The 23,838-nt window shown below is 44.6% G+C and overlaps 1 protein-coding gene across 1 annotated transcript in view; it reads left to right on the top strand.

Moving 5' to 3' along the window:
- The window catches only part of plpp4 (phospholipid phosphatase 4), a 72,564-nt gene that overhangs the window by 22,079 nt on the left and 26,647 nt on the right, over positions 1 to 23,838 (top strand). The window contains exon 2 of the mRNA XM_056292143.1: positions 14,851 to 14,959. Coding sequence (XP_056148118.1) covers positions 14,851 to 14,959 — 109 coding nt within the window. The remainder of the gene's footprint in view (positions 1 to 14,850; positions 14,960 to 23,838) is intronic.

The raw sequence follows: 23,838 nt of genomic DNA, 5'->3' as shown, positions 1-23,838 counted from the left end.
TTTCTTTACCAGCTCATTGTGTCTCTGTATAGAAAGGTGGTGGCCCTCATCGGTTGACAGGCGATGTTAACTTTACCCAGCATTGATAGCTTGATGCTACTTCCAATGTGACTCATGCTGCATTCATGTTTCCTAATTTTGTTGGATAAATGTTTCAAATCCGCAATTCCTTGTTGGATCAAAGCTGTGTGTCCTCCAAAAAAGTAAGCATGGGAAACAGAAAAGTGAATTCTTAGCCACGCTTGCCATTAGCCAGTCCTTTCATTGAAACCAAGTAACACACAACTTACGATTTTGTTGTTTGTCCTTTTATTTGCACATCAATTGGACAATGAGTACCCAGTCTCTTCACTTCCACTTTCCCCCAAAGACATCAAAGCAAATGGATAATTAAGTAAATAATACACCTCGTTCATGTTAACGCCCTCCATTGTCACAGTTACACCCTCTTGTTTGCCGCTCACCCTCCCCTCGCCGCTCTCACGCCTCACTGTACGTACCATTACGCTGTACGTCTGCTGTCATTTGTCAATAGCTAGCGGCCTGAGGGCTGAATGAATTTAGCCCAAATGATCAGTAAATCAAGGGGGCGTGCCACAATGGCTGTCACTTCCTATGAAGATGAATGGAAACTGATGCTGCTGTGTTTGGGCTGTAAAAAATAAGCCCATTTAGATATAGCATGTTTTTCTTGTGACAGTTTGATGCTGTTGCTGCTCTAGGTTCCACGAACATTTAAAACAATCTATTCTAAGGTTGTTGTTTTTGTGCCCCCCCCCTTTTTCTCCCCAATTGTATCCGGCCAATTACCCCACTCTCCCGAGCCATCCCGGTTGCCGCTCCACCCCCTCTGCTGAGCCCTTCCACCGTCCCTGAGCAGCTCTGTGCACTATGGCACTTCACAGCCAAAACAGGCAGCTTCGAATCTATTACTTGAAAAACAGGATTGTCTCTGTGAGTCTGAGAAGTGTATGGGAACCTGGAGTGTAGATAACACCTAAAGCCTTCTCAATTCCCCCTGTCCGTGAAAGCATTGTTTTCCCAGGCCCTTGACGATCAACACATCAACATTTATCATCAAGCCAGCAGAGCCCTGCTCTGAGCTGCGGGTCCAATAAAGAATTAAATCAAACAGCACAATTAAATCAATGCCACTTCCTCAGTCCGCTCCCCTATTTGCCAACTATGACCCACCCCTTATCGAGTTGTGATGGCATTTTATTGAATTAAGAACACTTGTGATGATCAGTAGAGGTGGACCCAAATGCAGACTCCGACAATGGGTTCAAGTAATGTGAAAGAGGTTTAATGTAGGAATAAAGGCGAATGAGAATGGCAGGCGAGGCAGAAAGTAGAGGCAATGGCAGAGCTGGGGGGACTGAGCTGAACGGTGGATGGTAAATTTGAGCTGAGCAGGACCAGTGAATTTGGCTGGCTGAGGACAAACTTGGAGATTTAGTAAGTGAGCAGGCAAGGCAGGCAGGGGGACAGGAGAGTAGTTATCCCGGAAGTAGAAGGAGACCGTAAATACAGATAACGCAAACAGCATGAGGAATAACTCTTGACTATGCATTTGTGGAGCGGCCGAGAGTGAGAGACCACCACTGTAGTAGAGACAACGATCTGTGGATGAGCGGATGGAGAACTGGAGTAGATATACTGTTGAGCTGATGGAAGGCAGGTGTGCAGGCTGGGCAGGTGAAGAGAATGAACCGGCGAAACAGGAGGGAGCCGGAGAGTGCCAGTGAAGGAAGCCACGCCCCCCCCCCACACACACACACAGGGGAAAACATTTCAAGTTCAAGTTCAACGTTATTGTCATATGTATTTAGAACACAATGAAAATCTTGTGTTCTGGCTGTCCCTGCTTTAATACAAAAAACACAAGGACAACAACTGGACACACGGCTGGGGCTGTGACAACTTGGCTGTCTTCTATATCTTAATTCGGCATTAATAGAGAAGTGGAAAAAGCAAACTAATGACTTCTACTGCACAGTGAGTGGAAAAAAAAGGCAATTCTAGTGCAAATCTCTGCTGTACTAATCCACCCAGAGGGAGTCTTGTTTTTACGATGGCTGCATATTGCTCTAGTTGTGAATATGGGAATTGGATCTCACCTTCCATGGCACAAACTAATGAAAAGGAAATGTTGCCTTTTAGAAACGTGGGCACACATTTCAGCACAGGATTCCCGCCAACCCTCAAACTGTGGAAAATAACATTGTGAAAAGTGCTTTTTTTTAAACAGTGTTAAATAACTTTTGTTGTATTTGTCGCCGGTATTACAATTGCATGATGATTTAATGCTAGAATTTTTGTTTGGTAAAATTGAGGGACTGCCTAATTTTTGTTTTAACCGTCAGTTAGATTATCAAACAGGACCTGCTGTTTAAATAAGATGAGTTGTGAGTTAAAAAACTGACAGGATGAGCAATTTGTCCAGATGTTTTTCTCATAATATGTGGAATTTCACCAAGAAATTAATGAGGACCTGACCGTAAGCACTGTTGTGCATTACTAAATTGCGTTTCTATTGCTTAGGTTGAATTCATCATAATTATCATACTGCGGCATAATTAGCACATTGTTCTAATAAGAACAACTGTTTTATTGGATGGGGTTAACCACCCATAGCAACACATCGAGGGCCACATACAGAGTTTAGCACAGGGCGTTGATGCAGAACGGCCCACAGCCACAGCTCCAATGGTTTTAAGAGGCACGTTCATACCAGTCTGCAAACTGGCAGCACATCTGCTCTATGAAGCTAGGAGAAAACAAACAAACAAACAAACAAACTGCAGGCACTGAAATTGTGTAAATAAGTTACCATGGCCTTCCATTGTATCTATAATGAATTGTGTTTGTCACAGTCTGTGACAGCCAGGGGAGCAGCCTGGGGAGCAGCCTGGGGGTTATGAGGTCTCTCAACAACTTCCGGATGTCACGTTTCCTTTGTGACATCCCAGTAAATGTGTTCTACAAGTGATTCAGCGGAACATGTTTTTTAGAGCCAGGCTGCATAGCAGTCTCAGAGCGAGGTGTACTCTGACGGTTGTCTTCTGGACTTTGATGACATTCAGCGTTTGGCAGCAAGCAGTTCTGCTGTCACACAGTGCCGACTGCAAGGCAATGCAAATATGCAGAGTTTGTGCATGTATACATGGCCATGTGCGTGTGTGTGTGTGTGAGTGTTTGTGTGTGTGTTTGTGCGTGTCTGAATTTGTGTGTAAATTTGCTTTTGTATCTTCTTGTGTGTGTGTTTGAATGTATATTTCTTTTTGTGTATTTGCTTGTGTTTATGTGTATGTGTGTTTTGTTTTCCAGTTCAATATGTTGGCCAATCAGCTAATGTAAAAAAAAAAGATCTGTATGCGTGTTATACCCTATGGGGGTATGAGTACATTTCTCATGCCCATTCTTGGATCTTTTTTCCAACTAAAACATGTTTTCTCAAATAATTCTCAAATAATTTGCATTAAAGCCTCGGCCTTCACTCTCCTCCGCTGACCATTTAGCTCTATTAAATGGCTAAGTTCACAAATTGGATTTGATGGCATTTAAGAAGCTGAATGGGAAGCTGCCGGTGGCAAATGAACCGAAGGATGCGGTGAGGAGAGGAGGAGGTGGAATTTCCCCAGAGGTTCGACACAGACTCCGGCGATACGTGCCTGTAAACCCCACGCAGTCACGTTTTCTGCTGCTTCCTGCGGTATGACTACACAGCCAAAGTAATGAGTCGGGGGTGACATTGAGGGAACCGTCAGGCTCTCCTCTGTCAAAGGCAGCATAATGAGTCTGAACTGTTTGGAGGATACTGCGATGGGAGGGGAAAAAACCATTTGAACTTCTGCTCCAGGCCTGACAGATGGTGAACTCCAGTAGCTTACTCCCCTGTCACAGCGCCACTCACACACAACTTGGTTCAAGCACCACAGCTACCCCCTTGCTTCTCATCCTGGACCATTTCAAAGGTGATCAGACACCGATGAGTCTGAACTCAAAGCAGTGCCCAACCAAACCTTGTTTGGCTGGCCTGGATTGTGTAAAAAGAGCAACATTGGGGATATAAGTAGCGTGGACTTGTGTTTGTTTTCATATTTGATATGCTGATATTGCACATGCCTCAAACATCAGCCGTGTAGCGTTAACATGTCATATCGCATTGTCTCCACGAGACAGAACATTCGCGTTCAATACTTTTTGGGAAATGCAGATAAGTTGGATACTAACTTTTGCCCGTGAGACTGGGTTCCTAAAGAAATACCAACCCTGTATTTTTTTTCCTGCAAGATTAGAAGAAGTCACTGTTCTGTGCTGAACTGGCATAGAATAAAAAACACAAGGAAAGAAAATAAAGCTCTACTCCACAAAACTAATTCTGAACTTCCCCAGGAGAAAGACATGGTCCTAGTTATACAAGGGCTGTCTTACAGGAAGTCATTTCCAGTATTTATCTTATGGTGAAAATGAGCACTTATCTTTTAGTGAAAATGCAGTAAAAAATACTGCCATGCCGATGCCCTCATAGTTACCAACAGTGGGCAGTTAAGATCTTGTGATTTATAAAGGTGAAGCAGCTCAGCTAGCTAATTTGCAAATCCCAGCATTCAGAGATCCCCGTCCTTAATTCCGCAAGTGTTAACACCACCAAGAGAAAAGAAAACTAGCTCGCCGGTTGACAGAAAACATGACAAGTAAAGCTTGCCCTGTCAACTGCAAGAGCAAAAATTTTGAAACGAGCTGACCCGGTTTATTGAAGAAAATAATGCAGCTGCCAAAGTTGGGTCAAACGCTTTAGTGTGTTCTGCTCACCACACAGCTGACAGCATCGTGAATACAGTAAGACACAATACATGGCTCGGTTTGCAGGGAGACTATGGCTAAGATTCTTAACCAATGATATGGGGGGCCTGCCACATAAATCACATTTTTATATTACTGACACTTTTTGTGGGTGCCCCGGCGGCGCAGTGGTTAGCATGGTCGCCTCACAGCAAGAAGGTCCTGGGTTCGAACTCTGGGGTAGTCCAACCTTGGTGGGTCATCCCAGGTCGTCCTCTGTCTGGAGTTTGCATGTTCTCCCCGTGTCTGCATGGTTTTCCTATGGGGGCTCCGGTTTCCTCCCACAGTCCAAAGACATGTAGGTCATGTGAATTGGCCGTACTAAATTGTCCCTAGGTACAAATGTGTGTGTGTGTGTGTGTGTGTGTGTGTGTGTGTGTGTGTGTGTGTGTGTGTGTGTGTGTGTCGGCCCTGTGCTGGCCTGGCGGCCTGTCCAGGGTGTCTCCCTGCCTGCTGCCCAATGACTGCTGGAATAGGCTCCAGCATCCCCACGACCCTGAGCGCAGGAGAAGCAGTTCAGATAATGGATGGATGGATGACACGTTTTGTCTCTTTGTATCTGTGCATGTTAATCAATTCAGTTTTCTGATCCTGAGTGCTGTGGCTGGTCTCGAGCATCAATGGACTTTCAAATAAAGACTTGTACTTTTTTTGTTGTCTTAACATTTTGTATGTTATTCTTTAGTCACATCTGATCTGCGTAGCCTAGCGACCTAAATAAAATCCATGATCTGAACATTGATAGATGGTGACTACAGTCAGTCACTTAGTTGCTCGAAATCCACTTTGGCCATTAGAAATGACCGTCTAACATCAGGAAGCTGTTAGTCTGCTGTCACCAGAAAAATGTGTTTCAACCGTTCCTCTACCAGTATGGTAGCCTTGCAAGTGAAATGAAGTGAAATCACTGTGCAATTTTTTTGTAAACAAGGTTTATTTTCAATTTTCAAAACACACCCACAACTCCAACCCCAACCCACTGCCCACCCATCCAACACCCCCCACCACGCTCCCACCCCGCCTGGTATGCCACCCGAAATAACATGAATTAAATTAAACCGTAACAAAAACTAGCAAAGTAAACAAGTAGCAAGCATAAATTAAAAGAACAAAAGAAAAGAGGGAAAATTAACTAACAAATAAGTAAATAAATAAGCAAAAGGGAAGAGGAGAATAGAAGAGAAAGGGCTGAGAACTAGATTGCAAGCTCATCAACCCCAGCCACCAACCCAGCATCTAACTCCTCCACAAAGTCTAAAAAGGGCTTCCATGTCATGTGGAATTTGAATATAGATCCTCTCGTGATATATCTAATATTTTGGAAAAAGATCCTCTCATATATCTAATCTTTTCTAATTTCAGTGACTGCATAACCTCTGCAACCCAATGTGCGAAAATAGGAGGGGAAGCCTCCTTCCATTTGCACAGTGTCAATCTCGTGTAGGCCAACAGATTTGCCTGAGTAGCATTCAAATGTGCACCAGCTGGAATGACCCCAAAGATGGCATTCATTGGAGATGGTTCAAGTGGGAAACATAAAACAGCGACCAAGGCCTCAAAGATGGAATGCCAGAACTGAGTTAGTTTCGGGCAGGACCAGAACATATGTAAGAGACTGACAGTGTCTTGGTTGCACCTGTCACAAGTTGGGTCTAAATCTGAGTTTAGCCAATTTCTGTTTGTGCCAATGAAGACTGTGCACTACTTTGAACTGGATTATGCCATGCCCTCTGCATATATAGAGGAGGGGTATATCCTCTTAATTACTAGATCCCAAGTTTCCTCTGGAATGGACATTTCCATATCGCTCTCCCACCGTTTAAGGGTTCAAGTGGTATTTGGCCAAAAGTATTAATTGCATAATCACATTTATTGATATACCCTTTTTCAACATGATTAATTTCAATAATGTGGTCCAATTGGGTCTTTGGAGGCAAAATATCTTAAAAAGTGACTTCGAGGTAAATTAAACTTCTCAGACAGCTAATTGAAAGATGCAAAAGCATCATTGATAAATAGGTCATCCAAAGAAAATATTCCAGAGTCTCCAAAGCGCAAAGGCTCCATCAGAAATAGAGGGGACGAAAGACTGATTTGTTTTTTTTGTGATGTGGGTACCAATAGGGAGAGCCCGTTAGAAAGCTGGAGGAAACAGTGCTCTGCATCACAGATGTTTACGAGGAGGTGGGAAGATTCAAAGTGAAGATGCTTCAGCGGAAACGACAGTTTTTTTTTGGATACCAGACCAAGCAGCTGATGGACAAACAAGTGTCAGCACAAAGACCAAAGCAGCAACAAGACTTTCTGAAGTTCTGTGACTCTGCCGATGCACACATTGACAAGTCGTTTGATTTCTCACCAGAAAATTTAATGAATGATAAAACTGAAACCGATCGGCCTACATAAAGAGCTCTCCTTCACTGACCTGGAGCAGCTGGTGGCTGCCCTCAAAATGACAGAGACAGTCAGTATGGACCAACTCTTATCAAGAGTTTTGTGCTAGCAGGGAGGACATACAGAAAGCCAGACAGGATACCACAAAATCCACCAATGAGAAGTGGGTGGCAGTTTTCCAAAACATAGGGAAAGCCAACTTGATCAACAGGTTCATGATTGTCTCATTTGTCCTCAGTGTTCCAGGCTCAAATGCCTTTGCAGAGAGGATTTTCTCCCTGATGACCATTAAATGGTCAGACTCAAGAAACAGATGCAGCACAGAGCTGATCAAAAAATGAACTTCAAATATCTGTGAACTGTGATTTGTCATGTCAGGACTTTTCTCTGGCTGCACAAAAGGACAAAATATTGCTTGAATCAGTCGAGAGCGGGAAAAAATATCCATGGAAAAAGTAGACTTGGAGAGCAGAGGCATGCCCCTCTTTTCCTCTTTTGCATTTAAATGTTTTGTTGTTGTTGTGAGGGTCCAAGTTGGGATTTCCAACTTATATATAGTTTTAATGAATAAGAATATGAAGCATTCATTCCCCGCCACTGTTTATGTACACAGAGGGTGCACCTTCTGTGAGTCAGCTGTTTGATTCCTCTGCAAAACTACAGCATACAAAAGCTATTGTTACTTCTAGTTTGTCACTTGTAGGATTAACAAGAAGGGGATAACTTTTTCTAACCTGCAGTGCAAGAGTGTACTGACTTAGACTAATAGTAAAGGTAACAGGTAATGGTTCAAATAAAGGACTGTGTTAAAGGTACCAGCTGTAAATTAACAAACTATTATTAAACCTACCGTATGTGTGCCAAGGCATGAGAGTTGTGTATTGATCTTTAATTTGACTGTAAGAGATTAGCTATCATTATGACAAATGGCTTAAAACAATACACTGTATATTCCCACAACACCATACTACCCACACCGCTGCGGCACGCCACCTTTTCTCCCTTATTTGGTAGTGTAAAAGTTGGCAACCCTAGCTCGAAGTGATTCGATAGCACTGAGAACAGCATTGTCCGAGGCGGTGGAGTTAGCTTGGGTGGTGTTAGCTGTCATGTTAACACCCTTAACACATGTAGTAGGCATAGTGCGTAGTTATAATGTACTACTCAAAAAGATGAAGTAGTAAAAAAACATACCACCAGAATGATTATTTGTCTCCAACTGAACAAAATGGGCAATGTAGATATAAAAGCACCATTGTTTTATCGAATTATTGAACAACTGGCAGGGAGCTCTAAAATCTCCTGCATACCCGCTCATCACATCAACGGAAATCTCCATCAATGTACAAGTTTGAACCCCTCCTTGCGAAGCTCTTGATTGTTGAAAGTTTTCTCCCCCCTTACTGACTGTGGTTCTTACGAAATGTCACGGCTTCTGCAAACCAATCACGACAGCTGCTCGTCACTCGTCCACACCGCCAAAATATGACTTGATTTTGAGGTGGAAGATTAGCCCTACTGACTAAATTACATAAATTACACCTTTTTACACTACATTTACAGTTATGTTACATAGATGCCAGGTAATTACTTGAAATAACAGGGAAAAAACAGGTAAACCATCATGTCCATAGTCCAAATTGTCTCCATGCCTGCTGAAACCCATATGTACACATAGACAGAGAAGCTAACTGTCAGTCAAAGTCTCTTTTTGTCAGATGAGCCACTTTTTTTCCTTTCTTTTTTTTGGGATTTTCCCCCCCTTTTTCTCCCTAGTTGTAGCCAGCCAATTACCCTGCTCTTCCGAGCTGTCCCGGTCGCTGCTCCACCCCCCTCTGCCAATCCGGGGAGGGCTGCAGACTACCACGTGTCTCCTCAGATACACATGGAGTTGCCAGCCACTTATTTTCACCTGACAGTGAGGAGTTTCACCAGGGGGACGTAGCGCATGGAAGGATCACACTATTCCCCCCAGTTCCCCCTCCCTCCTGAACAGGCGCCCTGACCGATCAGAGGAGGCGCTAGTGCAGAGACCAGGACACATATTCACATTTGGCTTCCCACCCGTAGACACGGCCAATTCTGTCTGTAGGGACACCCAACCAAGCTGGATGTAACACAGGGATTTGAACCGGCGATCCCCGTGTTGGTAGGCAACAGAATAGACCGCTATGCTCCCCTGATGCCAGATGAGCTACTTCTGGCTCTCTGTGCATCCACACAAAAGCCCAAATCACCATAGCCTTGACACATTTCATGACCCCCTTGGGTTCAAGAGGATTGTGAAGCTACCTTACCATTCTCCTTAAGAGGGTCACAGCCCTTACAGCTAAATCAAGTGAGGAGTGTACAGGCTGCCCAGAGGGCTCCCTGCATCTCTGAATATAAAACTGTATATGACTGGAGTTTAATGGGAGCCCTGGGCTGCGAGCGCTCAATGCTTAACCATACACTTCTGGCAGGTATAATACAATCGATATTGATTAAATTGCTCCAACTCTATGTTTGGCTAGTATATCAGTGTATGGTCGGTACATAAATCAGGATACCACACACACACACACACACACACACACACACACACACACACACAGGGATCCAGCCAAAACATTACTTTCAGACTCGAATTGGTGAAAATGGATGATTGCCCAAAGTTTATAGTTTAATCCAAACTGAGCTATTCCACACTTGGTGGCTCGACAGAATGTTTAATTAAACAAAAAGGAATTTCTCAACTGTTCTACTTTACATGGCGGTACAGCACAGGATATTTATACCCAAGGGCAAATATTCTCCCCAAGAAGCGTTGTAAAACTTACCCTTTCATCAAACTAGCTTTGCGCTTTGTTTCCAAAGAGTTGTGGACACGGCGAGATGAGATACGGAGGAATACCTGAATTTTATCATCCTGCCTGTGGTTATTCAGCCTCACAGGTTACTTAGTTGTAGGTATCCAACAGGGGCAGATATGAATTGATAATGATGAATCGGTTGAACTGCTGAACTGCAATCCATTATGTAGATCAACAGAGGAGGGTGCTACGTAAGTGCTGCAAAGTTTTCCCGTTAGGAAAGGTCAGCAATAAAGTTATAAAGCTGGGGCCTACTTTTGTATAGAAATTAATATAAAGTGGTGGAATGTGGTACACCCTATGTCCATTGAACCTTATTGACTCCTACAGTTAGGAAACCATTCGCAGACAAAGAGGCTCCGCAACGCTCTACCACTCTAAAGATTTCAGAAAATATGATGTCATTATCTTTATTGAAAAGAACTTCACAAAATCTCCTGAGGACTTTCCAGGCAGTTTTGAGGCAAGTGGTCTTTCAATAAGGCTTTGGCCCTCATAGAAAGCATTGTCCCTGAGCCCAATGGCTTCACTTCAGAGAGGTAATGAAGAGGAATGGGATGAATGAGGCACTTACCAGTCAACTGGCAGGCAGTGTGGGGTTCAGGGTCTTTTGTGCGCCTTGTATTTATGGGCACTTGATGCCCTCATCAGCTCTGGGCAGAGTTTGTGTCGGAAGGCCTAGGGTCTTGTTGTAGCTCCGATGAGCGCCTGCCCCGGCAAAAATAAACAGTCATTTGCAGCTGAACAGTTAACGACCATAAACAAACCAGATTAGACTATATTACTTTGCTAATGAGTATCTATCTCACCAATTTGTGTTTACCTTGGCCTTCTACTCCTGCAGGTAAATTGTTCTTAAAGTACTTTCAGTTCTGTGAGCAGTTCCTTTGGATAGGTCGTTCTAGAGTTAAAGCTTCCACGTCTTCTTCCTCTTTTCCTTTTCTCCCCCTCTTTCTCTGTCTTCGTCTTTATTTCTATTATGTTCTCTCTCACTCGCTCACTGTCCTTGTCTCGGTCGGTCTGTCTGTCTGTCTGTAATTGGAAACCATACATACAAGTGCAGGACAGCTTTGATCCAGCATGAGTACATTTACTCCCCAGCAGGGTATATCAGGGGTACGTGTAGTGTGTGTCATCACTGTTCTGATCTCTGATATTAGCACTGCTAATATGACAAAGATCAACCTCGTCATTTCTCCTTCACACTGATTTATGTAGCCACTGTCAAAAGCTTTAAAGAGTCCGCTTTGCACTGCCTTGATATTTGGCCCCAAATTACAATGGAGATTATATCCATTTTAACAAACAACCAGCCATATTTTTCTCTGGTTGGAGTATCTGCATGACTTTTCTAAATGTATTTGGCTTTGCAAGCCTTGGAGCCCTTAAGGAATATCTCAAACCCCCATACTGCCTTTTTTTTTTTTTGATGGGATGATCTCTCGTTTCCTGTGGCAAGGGAAATCATCTCTGAGCTTTGCTGATCTCTCAGAGGAGATCAGATACTAATTTTCCAGCAGGGGGGATGTTGTTCCATGTCTAAGTATTAATCTCATGAAACAGATCGCGTCACAGATGGCGGTTCATTGAAATGCCCTCCATCACATCTCATGATATACAAATGCATTACTCTTTAATGCATATCAACCCTTTATCTTTTCTCCCACGCACTTTACACGCCCTATGAGTTAATATTTTGATAATATATGACCCCGTGTAAACCCCGTCCAAGAAAATATCCTGCTCAATATTCTTCATCTCTCGGTTACCCTCGGCGGACGGCGTGTCCCTGAAACCCATTAAGATGCTAAAGATTTGCGTGCAAGATAAGCCTTGTCGAATGACAGGTAGACATGTGCAGTGGTTAGTGACCAGCGAGGAGTAGCGAGCCATGCGTAAGGCTGCAGCCAGCGGGGTGAGGATGGTGTACGGCTTGACTGCCTTTACCTCAGTACATGCATCAGTGTGCTAATAATTTCTTTAATAACACTTGGGGGCAGTGAGTTCTGAAAAAGTGAATCAAAGAGAGCTGCTGGTAAAAATTAGTAATTTATGAAGCATGTGGGTTATCATTATAACGGTGGGATATATATATAGTATATATATTTTTGTACACCGCACGCTATAAAGGCAACGCTGTAGAGATCAGTCATGTAGAGTCAGCAAGGTGCAGACTGAGCAAGTGCTGATTACTCTCCCATTATGGTTAACCCGTAGATCAATAAATAGACTCTCCACGGACTCTTTCTGTACTAATTTTTTTTCTAATTAAATGTATCACAGTATCTTATCTATTAGACAAGGGACGAAAAGTGCAACCACTCTCTCCAGCAGGACATAACTTGCTAGTTCAAATGCCTTTCTGGTCTGAAGAATACTTCTCTTTTCCTTTTTTTTTGTTATTTGTCCCCCCTTTTTCTCCCCAGTACTCGGCCAATCACCCCGCTCTCCAAGCCATCCCCGGTCACTGCTCCACCCCCTCTGCCGATCCGGGGGGGGGGGGGGCTGCAGACGACCGCATGCTTCCTCTGATACATGTGGAGTCGTCAGCCGCTTCTTTTCACCTGACAGTGAAGAGTTTCACCAGGGGGACGTAGTGCGCAGGAGGATCACATTACTCCCCCAGACCCCCCCAAACAGATGCCCAGAACAACCAGAGGAGGCGCTAGTGCAGCAACCAGGGCACGTATCCACTGGTGCTCCACATATCCATATGTGGCACATAACCACATATCCACATCCAGCTTCCCACCTGCAGACATGGCCAATTGGCCAAGCCGGAGGTAACACGGGGATTCAAACAGCCCATCCCCGTGTTGGTAGACAACGGAATAGACCGCTATGCTACCCGGACACCCCAAGAATACTTTTCTTACATTGGCTGAAACACCTTGCTGGTTCCAGTTCCTATTCTTCTTACTTCTTTCTGCCTGTTGTTTAGGATCCTGCATTAGTTTCTCTGGTAGTTGCTGGTAGTCACAGGGAGAGGGAAAGGGAACGGGGAAGATTAATCTGATTTTGATATCAAAGCTAATTAAGGTATCCATGGCTTATACATTTCCCCAATACCATTACAAACACAAAATTTCCCAAAGAACAAAATTGCCCATCCATCTTATTGTCAGCAGCGACGGCCTGGCTTGCTGGGCAGTACTTTGGTTTCACATCACTGTACTGTACTGTCAGTGTAGTGTTTTGAATATGTGGAGTTGGCTCTGGAAAGTAGACTGTGGCGCTACCCCGGAGTCGGGGCAATTCAATTGTTTTGGACTGCGTTCGACAAAATCTCATTGTTTAGATGACGGTGAACAAGATTGTGGCTGACAGGTTTCAAGGTGGACAGGAGGTGGCATGAGGAAGCGAGGGTATGCTAATTTTCTCCTGCTCAGTGTGCGAGTGAGACAGCAAAGCCTCTTCAGTGTAGGTGGCCTTAGGATGAGGTCAGCCTGCGCACATGGCTGTCTGACTTAGTGTTATTTCATCTTCATTAAAAAAAAGAAAAAGAAACTACCCAAAGGGTATTCTGCCTTTGTGACTGTCTGCAATAAAAACCGAATAAATTATGTAGCCCTTTGGGGTTAAAGCCCTAATGGGAAATGGGAACCTGTGAGAACGTGAGGGCTGAATGGCTATGAAGACTGAAGAGGTTGTGTAACAAATGTTGAAGGATGTACGGTGGAATTGCAGGTAGCACACCAATAATGGAAAGTAGCAAATGGAGAAAAGAGGCTGGAGCCAAGGTGCCTATGTGTATGTGTGCACTGGTGCCCTTAAATGGAAATATTGATTGAACACGTGCTAATTAAGTAATGGCCAAATACATGAAAATCCATGACTTGATCCTTTTTGGTATTATTGATGCCTATTATTTACTGATCTAAATGGAAGTGTACCACTTAAATCCATGTCCTCCCCTTAAGATAACAGCCAACTTTTTTACAATACAATAGGCTTTCAGCCCGTTCAGGCTACACGCTGTCTTTCGTTAGCACTGATTTCCATTTTCAGTTCTACCGCAACATAAAAGTGAAATACAAATTTGTATTTGCAGACAGCATATACAATCTTATATATAAATATGTATAATATGCATTCATATATAATTATATTCTAGGGGGCAATCCGGGTAGCATAGCGGTCTATTCGATTGCCTAACAACACGGGGATTGCCGGTTCGAATCCCTGTGTTACCTCTGGCTTGGTTGGGCGTCCCTACAGACACAATTGTCAGTGTCTGCAGGTGGGAAGCCGGATGTGGGTATGTGCCCTGGTTGCTGCACTAGTGCCTCCTCTTGTCAGTCAGGGTGCCTGCTCAGGGGGGAGGGGGAACTGGGTGGGAATAGCGTGATCCTCCCACACGCTACGTCCCCCTGGTGAAACTCCGCACTGTCAGGTGAAAAGAAGTGGCTGGCGACTCCACATGTATCGCAGGAGGCATGTGGTAGTCTGCAACCCTCCCCGGATCAGCAGAGGGAGTGGAGCAGTGACTGGGACGGCTAGGAAGAGTGGGGTAATTGGCCAGATACAATTGGGGAGAAAAATCAACACACACAAATATATATATATATATATATATATATATATATATATATATATATATATATATATATATATATATATATATTCTTGTGCGGAAATATTCTCAAACAAAACAGTGAAATTCTACCTGCTCACTCCTTCCTAGTAGCTGCTGAAATAAGCGTCAGCTAAACGTGTGAAAACACCATGTCAGTGTCTGTGTTGTCTCTCTGTTCAGATTTACAGAGTTCCTGGAGCCCTTTGAGAGAGTAATCCAACCAGAGGAGATTTGGCTGTACAAGAATCCTTTGGTGGAGTCAGACCACATCCCCAAGAGGGTCATGTTTGTAAGTGTCCCCGCAATTACCCATTCCTCATATTACACAGATCACCGCCTCTAAATATTTGGTCACTGCTTACCGTAATGACCTGCCTGATTGGCAATAAAGATGTGCTACACAGCCGATGTTGATATTATCCTAGTTATCACTGTACAGTGAAAATCCCACATTTAGGTTGATTCCAAAAGGCCTCTTTCACTGCTAGAGCCAGGCCTAAGAAGAGGTTGTTAGATATGTGAAAAGCATTACAGACCTGGGATTATTAGTGTTGCCAGTGACAGTATTCTGTTTTTGTGCCGAGCAGGGGACAGTGTGTAGGATTCTTGCCTCCATGGATTCATTCCTCACCAACACACCATGAACACAGCATCTCTCTGCCGCCGAAGAATGGCTTTAAATAATGAACATCGTAACCCAAAAATTCTCCAGGCAGATACTCGAGTTGGCTACAGCCCATGTTGGAGCATTTGCAGTGATATTACTCTCGATTTTCATCTCTCCCAAGCTAAGCAGCAATTGTTGACTAAGGTACCCCTACAATATGCTGGTAATACCAGGGTTTATTATACATCTCATATTGTTTTGAGTCATGGTGCAGCATTCAGACTTCATTTGCAACAAGAGATGATATCAGATCTGACAAATCACACGTTGCCTGCAGTGGGGAAAACTTCTGTGCCAAAAGTGCAATAATTCAAGTTTTGCCGTACATGCTGCCGCGGAGTTACAAGCCGGAAGCTGAGGCGATGTAGTCAGATGGTGGCATATCAGTCTGCTTTTAACATGACAACTTTGTGACTCCCCAGTCTTTTTTTTTTTTTCTTTGGATTTTTTTCCCCTTTTTCTCCCCAATTGTATCCGGCCATTTACCCCCTCTGCCGATCCGGTGAGGGCTGCAGACTACCACATGCCTCCTCCGATACATGCTTCTTTTCACCTGACAGTGAGGATCACACTATTCCCCCCGGTTCCCCCTCCCCCCCGAACAGGCGCCCCCGACCGACCAGGGGAGGCGCTAGTGCAGCGACCAGGACACATACCCAGATCCGGACCAAGCCGGAGGTAACACAGAGATTCGAACCGGTGATCTCCGTGTTGGTAGGCAACGGAATAGACTGCTCTGCTAGCTGGACGACATCCCAGCCTTTTGACAGTTGCAAAAAAAAAAAAAATACTTGCTTGTGAATCTGAATTTTGAAATGAGGACTGGCTGAAACTGTCTTCAAACTGCACTAGTTTTGCCAGGGGAGGTCCTATTTTGTCATTTTTCTTTTTTGTAATTCTAGTGGTATATTCATACGGGATATAAAAGATCACTATAATATCCCCCAAAATGAACACACATAGGATGGAAACTTCACGATCACATACATTTCACTTGCTGATGATTAAGAAGAAGAGCCCCAGTGCGTGGTAGCAGCTGGGTCCTGTGTAGTCTGCTGTGGGGCCGACTGCAACAAGAGTCCTCTTACTGGAGGTCGTCTGAGTTCAGGCAGTAGAAAGTTTGCTGTGGTGTTTTCAACTTTCCAGACTTGTAAAACCTACAGACCTTGCAGATCTGTGCCCTTATTATCCTGTTGGTAATCGCTTAAATTACAGAATCTCCCCTGGTGAAACTAATCCAATTTGAATAGGGCTTTAATCTATGCAGTCCAGCAAAGCTCAGAAAAATGTGCTGACACATCGAGCAAAAATGCCGTTTTTTTTTTTAATAGCTAGAATGGAAAACCCTGTTAATGTGTTTACAAGGGCTTATCTGCTGTAGCTGACCAAGTAAATGGGATTTTTTTTATGATAATGGTAACATTGGTGACATACACTGTACAATAGATCACTAATGGATTAATAATCACGCACTTTGCACGCCACATCAAGTAGCCATTAAATCATCATGCACCATTGGACCAGCACAGAGGAGCACCCCACTATAAACTTTAAACATTTATAAGAATAGTATATCTTTTTCCTTATAATAAACAGTTATGCATTTTCTCATGAATAAAAGGTGAGCTGTGAATCATGGTGATTGCTGGCTGTTTGGCATAAACATTTGGAAGTGCGTCAGTTAGCCAAAAATCCCCCCCAGGGAACATTAAAAACCCCACTTGTCAGGCTGACAACACAGAGCAATATTGATACCTGCAATTAATTTCCCTATGCCAATCATCTGGACTCACAGGAAGGCAGACAGTGACAACAAGATAAGCCCATGAGCTATCATCTGCACTCCCCTTTCTCGTTTGCATTTTCAACTGTGGGATGTGATGAACTTGAACGCCTGTGAATCTCTGACAATGACATGCCTCTAAAATATCAGCCGCAGATAAAAGCCTCATGAGTCACTCTTGTTTGTTTTCACTTAAATTCCAACATTTTTGAGTTCATAGGGGGCGGCACGGTGGCACAGTGGTCAGCATGGTCGCCTCACAGCAAGAAAGTCCTGGGTTCGAGCCCTGGGGTAGTTCAACCTTGGGGGTCGTCCCGGGTCGTGCTCTGTGTGGAGTTTGCATGTTCTCCCCGTGTCTGCGTGGGTTTCCTCTGGGTGCTCTGGTTTCCGTAACGTGTAGGTCAGATGAATCGGCCGTACTGAATTGCCCCTAGGTGTGAATGTGTTGGCCCTTTGATGCCTTGGCGGCCTGTCTGGGGTGTCTCCCCGCCTGCCACCCAATGACTGCTGGGATGGGCTCCAGCATCCCCGCGACCCTGAGAGCAGGATAAGTGGTTTAGATAATGGATGGATGGACAGAGTTCATTAGATCGACAGGCTTGTCTCTGGATCTTGTTTTCTTACCACAGTGATCGTCAGTCTGTTTTTTTTTTTTTTTTTTTTTATCAGTAGCAGCAACAAATGGTTGCAATTCTCATATATTGGTACATGGAAAATCATGCTCATGATATCCAGTTGGAAAATCTAGCCGGAGTCCTAAATAACTGCTGAAATTCAAATTCCTCCTCAGAGCAAACCCTGGAAAGTATAAATGATCACATGGTTAAAAAAAATGAAGAAAATAAGTGACGCAAGGGACTGGATTAAGATGAGGGCCTAATATATTATGTGAGTGCCCAATACTCACACACACACACACACACACACACACATACACACACACACAACACACACACACACACTTACATTACTTACATTAATTAGCTTACAGTACTTACATTAATGCAGTACTTACATTAATTAGTACTTAGCTTACAGTACTTGGTACTTAATCATGAGTATTAATTAGTACTTAGCTTACAGTACTTATGTTAATACAGTACTTACATTAATTAGCAAGTGTGTGATACATTAGCAAGTGTGTGGAGGATGTCAGTGTCACTAAGACCATCACTGTACACCCTTAACCAGAGGCCCTGGCTCACAGCAGAGGTGGATGCACTACTGAAAACCCGGGGCACTGCCTTTAAAGCGGGTAATGAGGCTGAACTTAAGGTCGGCTGGAGCCAGTCTGTCTCGGGCGATCAGGAAAGCAAAACGCACCCACGCACTGAAAATACAACAACACTTCAGTGACACAGTTGACAACCAGCGTATGTGGCAGGGCATCCTCTCCATCACTGGCCACGAATCAAACCTGCAGGCCCATGACAGCGATAGGACGCTCCCTGATAGAGTCAATCACTTATATGCACGCTTCGAGGAGCTCAGCAACATTCCTGCAAGGAAAAATCCCCTCCCCCCGATCAGATGAGCAGACCCTCTGCCTAACCACAGCTGAGGTGAGGAGCATGCTCTCCAGTGTGACGCCTTACAGAGCAATGGGTCCTGACAACATTCCAGGCCGTGTCCTCGGGGAATGTGCAAACCAGCTGGCGGATGTGCTCACCGACATCTTTAATATCTCCCTGAGCTAGGCCATTGTCCCCTGTGGTTTCAAGTCCGCCATCTTCATCCCCATCCCCCAAGAAATCAACTTTGACTTGTCTGAATAACTATCGCCCAGCAGCACTGACTTCAGCTGTCATAAAATGCTTCAAGCGATTAGTCTCCAGACACATCAAATCCAGCCTCCCCATCACACATGATCCCCTCCAGTTTGCATACCGCTCCAACCGATGTGTGGAGGACTTAATCTCCACCACACACTCCACACCACACCAACTCACCTGGACAGAAGGGACACCGACACAAGGATGCTTTTTCTGAAATTCAGCTCTGCCTTCAATACCATAATCCCATGGAAGCTGATTGGAAAGATGAACCTGCTTGGCTTCAATATCACTCTCTGTAATTGGACCCTGGATTTTCTGACTGATAGAGCACAGGTTGTGAAGGTCAGCAACAACACCTCTGGCGTCATCAGACTGAGAACCGGCTCCCTCCAGGGCTTCATGCTTAGCCTTTACTATTCACTCTGATGACCCATGATTACTGTGCCAGGTACAGCTCAAATACCTTAATGAAGTTTGCTGATGACACAACTGTGGTGGGTGTTATCAGTCAGAATGACGAGTCCACGTACAGAGCTGAGGTGGACCATTTGGTGAGCTGGTGCAGCTTGAATAACTTGACTCTCAGTGTTGCCAAAACCAAAGAAATGTTGGCAGCCTCCGGCTTGGTCGGGCATCCCTACAGACACAATTGGCTGTGTCTGCGGATGGGAAGCCAGATGTGGGTATGTGTCCTGGTCGCTGCACTAGCGCCTCATCTGGTCGTTCAGGGCACCTGTTTGGGGGGGGGACTGGGGGGAATAGTGTGATCCTCCCACATGCTACGTCCCCCCTGTGAAACTCCTAACTGTCAGGTGAAAAGAAGCAGCTGGCGACTCCACATGCATTGGAGGAGGCATGTGGTAGTCTGCAGCCCTCCCCGGATCAGCAGAGGGGGTGGAGCAGCAACCGGGAAGGCTCGGAAGAGTGGGGTATTGGCCAGATACAGTTGGGGAGAAAAAGGGGGGAAAATCAAAGAAAAAATAAATAGTGGTGGACTTCAGGCGATCCGGAGACATCTGTCCTCCTCTACATACCATCAACCCCATAGTGGAGAGAGTGGCCAGCACAAAATTTCTTGGTGTAAACCTCATTGAGGATCTCAGCTGGGCCTGCCATGTCACATCTATGGCCAAGAAGGCACAACAGTGCCTCTACTTTCTGCGATGCCTGAAGCGAGCAGCCCCCCCAGCCCCACCTCATCCTCACCGCCTTTTACTGAAGCACTATTGAGAGCGTATTTACAAACTCCATCTCCACATGTTTCAGGTCATGCACCTCTGCGGATCGCACAACAGTGGAGAGGGTCAGCTGGGCGCATCATTGGAGCCCTTCTGTCTGCCATCCATTCAAAAGAGCTGCATCCACAGAGCCGGCAGCATTGTACTGGATAGCTCACACCACTCCCACAACATCTTCACCCCCCCCCCCCACCAAGAAGAGGTTCTGCAGCCTGAAAGCCAGAACCTTCCGCATGTGAAACGGCTTTTTCCCACAGACTGTGAGACTCCTCAACACCCTGCTACCACCTAGCACCCGACAGACACTTTTAGAGAGACTCTCTACACACAACTACCCCATGGCCCTAATACCACCCCTATACATAGTCTTACACATTAAATCAAATTGCACTACCCTCCCCGGATGTATAGTTAGTAATAGTACAGGAGGATCCTCCTGTACTATTGCAGGAGGATCTGACTCCGCAGTAGTGCAGGAGAATAGACTCTGTCTATTCCGTACTTCTGCATTGTAGAACATGAGCTAGATCTATTTAAATCTTTTGCACAATCCATGTTCATGAACACTGCTATTTTCTCTTTTATACCTCTATCAATTTAACCTGGCACACCAGATTTTTTTTTAATATTCTCTATTTATTATATGTTTTTCTACTTTTTCTTTCTTTTTTAACCTTATATTTTAATTCTTCTAATGTATTTAATACCTGTGCATTTATGCTACCATTTCACCAAAGCAATTTCATTTCTTCTTCACAGGCAGCATTTGACACTGAAAAGTATAAATGTAATCGTGGTGAGATGACAATAGAGGTCCTTGAATCCTTGAATCTTGAATCCTATACTGGCACAGCCACACACATACACACACATACACACACACATACACATACACATACACACACACACACACACACACACACACACACACACACACACACACACACACACACACAAGCTATCAGTCTCCCCATAGGAGATGCAAGCTGTAATCAGGAAAACCTTGTACCTTCCATTTTTGTTCTTTTCACATTTTTTAGATGAATTGTTTTTTTTTTCATAAGCTGGGATAATTTCATATTTCTTAGGGCCTTCAATTTGAAAAGTATGCAGTGCTCAGTGTTTGAATTAATCTTCATTTTTTTTTGAAAATGTAATATTTTGGATCTTTGAATATATTTATGAAGGTGTTTCCATGGTGATTCATATCCAATATTAGTTATTAGAGATGTGAGGTGAGGCTGTGTAAAGGGACCTGTCATATAAGGCTAATTACTGGTCTGCTCAGCTTAGTATGACTCTTCACAACTTTGACAGCTGTAATTGTCCTCAGAGGACAATGCTGGTTAATGTTGACTGTCTGACGGCCACCTGGAGATGCTGTTTGGAGGGGATGAATACATGTTTCTGATTAGTAAGCCATAGGTAGTGGTAGGTAAGAAATGATCACTGATACTACAAGGGTTGATGGTGACCACTGGGTAGATTATAATTAAACGTGGTCCTCTCATGTGGAGAGCTCCCTGACAATTTGCCCCCTACTTTTTAGTGTTTAATTGGCGGGACGGAGCTGTCTAAAAGGGAGTAGCTGAAAACAGGGAAATGTTTTCAGCTACTCCGGTGGGTAACATTACCCATCAAGCTGCGTCAGTATTGTTGCTTCCGTCACATGGTCACATATTGTTTTCGGGGACATTTAAGAACATGAACGCCTCCCCGATGTCTCATTTGGTAACATTTTACTGGGAGCATTGCCCATCTACAATGATAAAAAGTGCATCACCACCCTTATAATGAGTCAAAGGGTTAAGGCAAAGTCAGTGTGAGGGCCTCGGTCTTGGTTAGATCCATGTATCCATCTGACTGTGTGTTAAAAATGGCCTTGAAAATGTGGATGAATGTGTATTTAGATGTTTACAGCTCTTGCTGTCCATTCTATTCAGTACGACTATTTCAGGCATTATACTAACGCACAAAGACGTAAAAAATGTTCCATCTGCAGTCATTGTTCTACTGTATTCCAAACATGTTAGACTTAGACTGCTTTTATTTATCGTTGCTTCATGCGCATGTCTCAAACATACAGGGGAATGAGATTAGGTTTCACATTGACCACAGTGCCACATAAAAACAAATAACAAGCAGTAAATATTAAAAACAAAAAGTACATTAAAAACAGACCTAAACATCACAAGCACACCTGACACGGACAGTGAGAAGGTCAAAACGTCATTTTGTGGAAGGTCTAAGTGTTCAGGCTGTTGAGGAACCTCACAGCCTGAGCAATGAAATGGTTGCATAGTCTGGTGGGGGCAGCACGGATGCTCCGGTACCTCCTGCCAGAGGGTAGGAGGGTGAAGTGTATGTTGGAAGGGTGGGTGGGGTCCTTCACAATATTGGAGCCGTCCGGGTGCACCGTGCATCATAGATGGCCTGGATGGATGGGAGAGCAGCTCCTATGATCTTTGCAGCTGTTTTCACTATCCGCTGTAGGGATTTGTGGTCGGAGGCCTTGCATTTCCCATGCCAGACAGTGATACAGCTGGTCTAAATGCGCTATGGTGCCTCTGTAGAATGTGATATGGGGGGGGGGGGGACTCGCCTTCTTCAGATGCCGCAGGAAATGAAGACACTGCTGGGCCTTCTTGGAGAGTTCAGTGACATGTGACATGTGAGGACCAGGAGAGGTCCTCTGTGATGTGAACTCCCAGGAACTTAGCACTGCTGACTCTCTCCACGTCCATACCATCGATGGTCAGAGGGGTATGGTGGGCGCTGGTCTTTCTAAAGTCAATAATAATCTCCTTAGTTTTCTCTATATGTAGAGAGAGGTTGTTGTTTTTGCATTTCACCGCCAGTTGATCCACCTCCGCTCTGTATGTTGATTCATCGTTGTTGCTGATGAGACCGACCACTGTAGTATCATCAACAAACTTTATGATGAGGTTGGAGGTGGATGATGCTGTGCAGTCGTGAGTCAGCAGGGTGAACAAGAGCGGACTAAGCACACAGCCCTGTGGCATGCCGGTGCTCAGTGTGATGGTCCTGGAGGTGGTCTTGCTAATTTTTACTGACTGTGGCCTCCTATGAGGAAGTCCAGCACCCAGTTGCAGAGGGAGGTGTTAACGGCCAGCTGACTCAGTTTTCTGATCAGGTGTTGTGGTATGATTATGTTACAAGCTGAGCTGAAGTCGATGAACAACATTCTCACATAGCTGTTAATTCTCTCCAGGTGGATGAAGGGCAGAGGTTATGGCATCTTAGGTGGAGTGGTTAGCATGGTATACAAACTGGAGAGGGTCCAGAGTGGAGGGGAGGCTGGACTTGATATGCTTCATGACCAGCCCCTCAAAGCGCTTCATGATGATGGGAGTCAGTGCAATAGGGTGGTAGTTGTTGTGGTAGGACACAGGGGACTTCTTTGGCACTGGTATGATGGTGGCAGACTTGAAACACGTGGGGATGACTGCCTGGGACAGCAAGATGTTGACGATGTCAGCAAGAACATCGGCAAGCTGCTCAGCACAGTCCCTGATGGCTCGGCCTGGGATTCTGTCTGGACCCGCAGCTTTGTGTGGGTTGACTCTGGAGAGGGTTTTTCTCACGTCATCTGCAGTCACCTGCAGAACATGGTCATCCATCAGGGATGTAGTATTCACCACCGGCACATTGTTCAGTCTGTCATATCATGCATAGAAGTCATCC

Source organism: Lampris incognitus, chromosome 13 (assembly GCF_029633865.1).
Source record: "Lampris incognitus isolate fLamInc1 chromosome 13, fLamInc1.hap2, whole genome shotgun sequence".
NCBI classification, from domain to species: Eukaryota; Metazoa; Chordata; class Actinopteri; order Lampriformes; family Lampridae; genus Lampris; species Lampris incognitus.
This window is presented reverse-complemented; position numbering and strand designations above follow the sequence as displayed.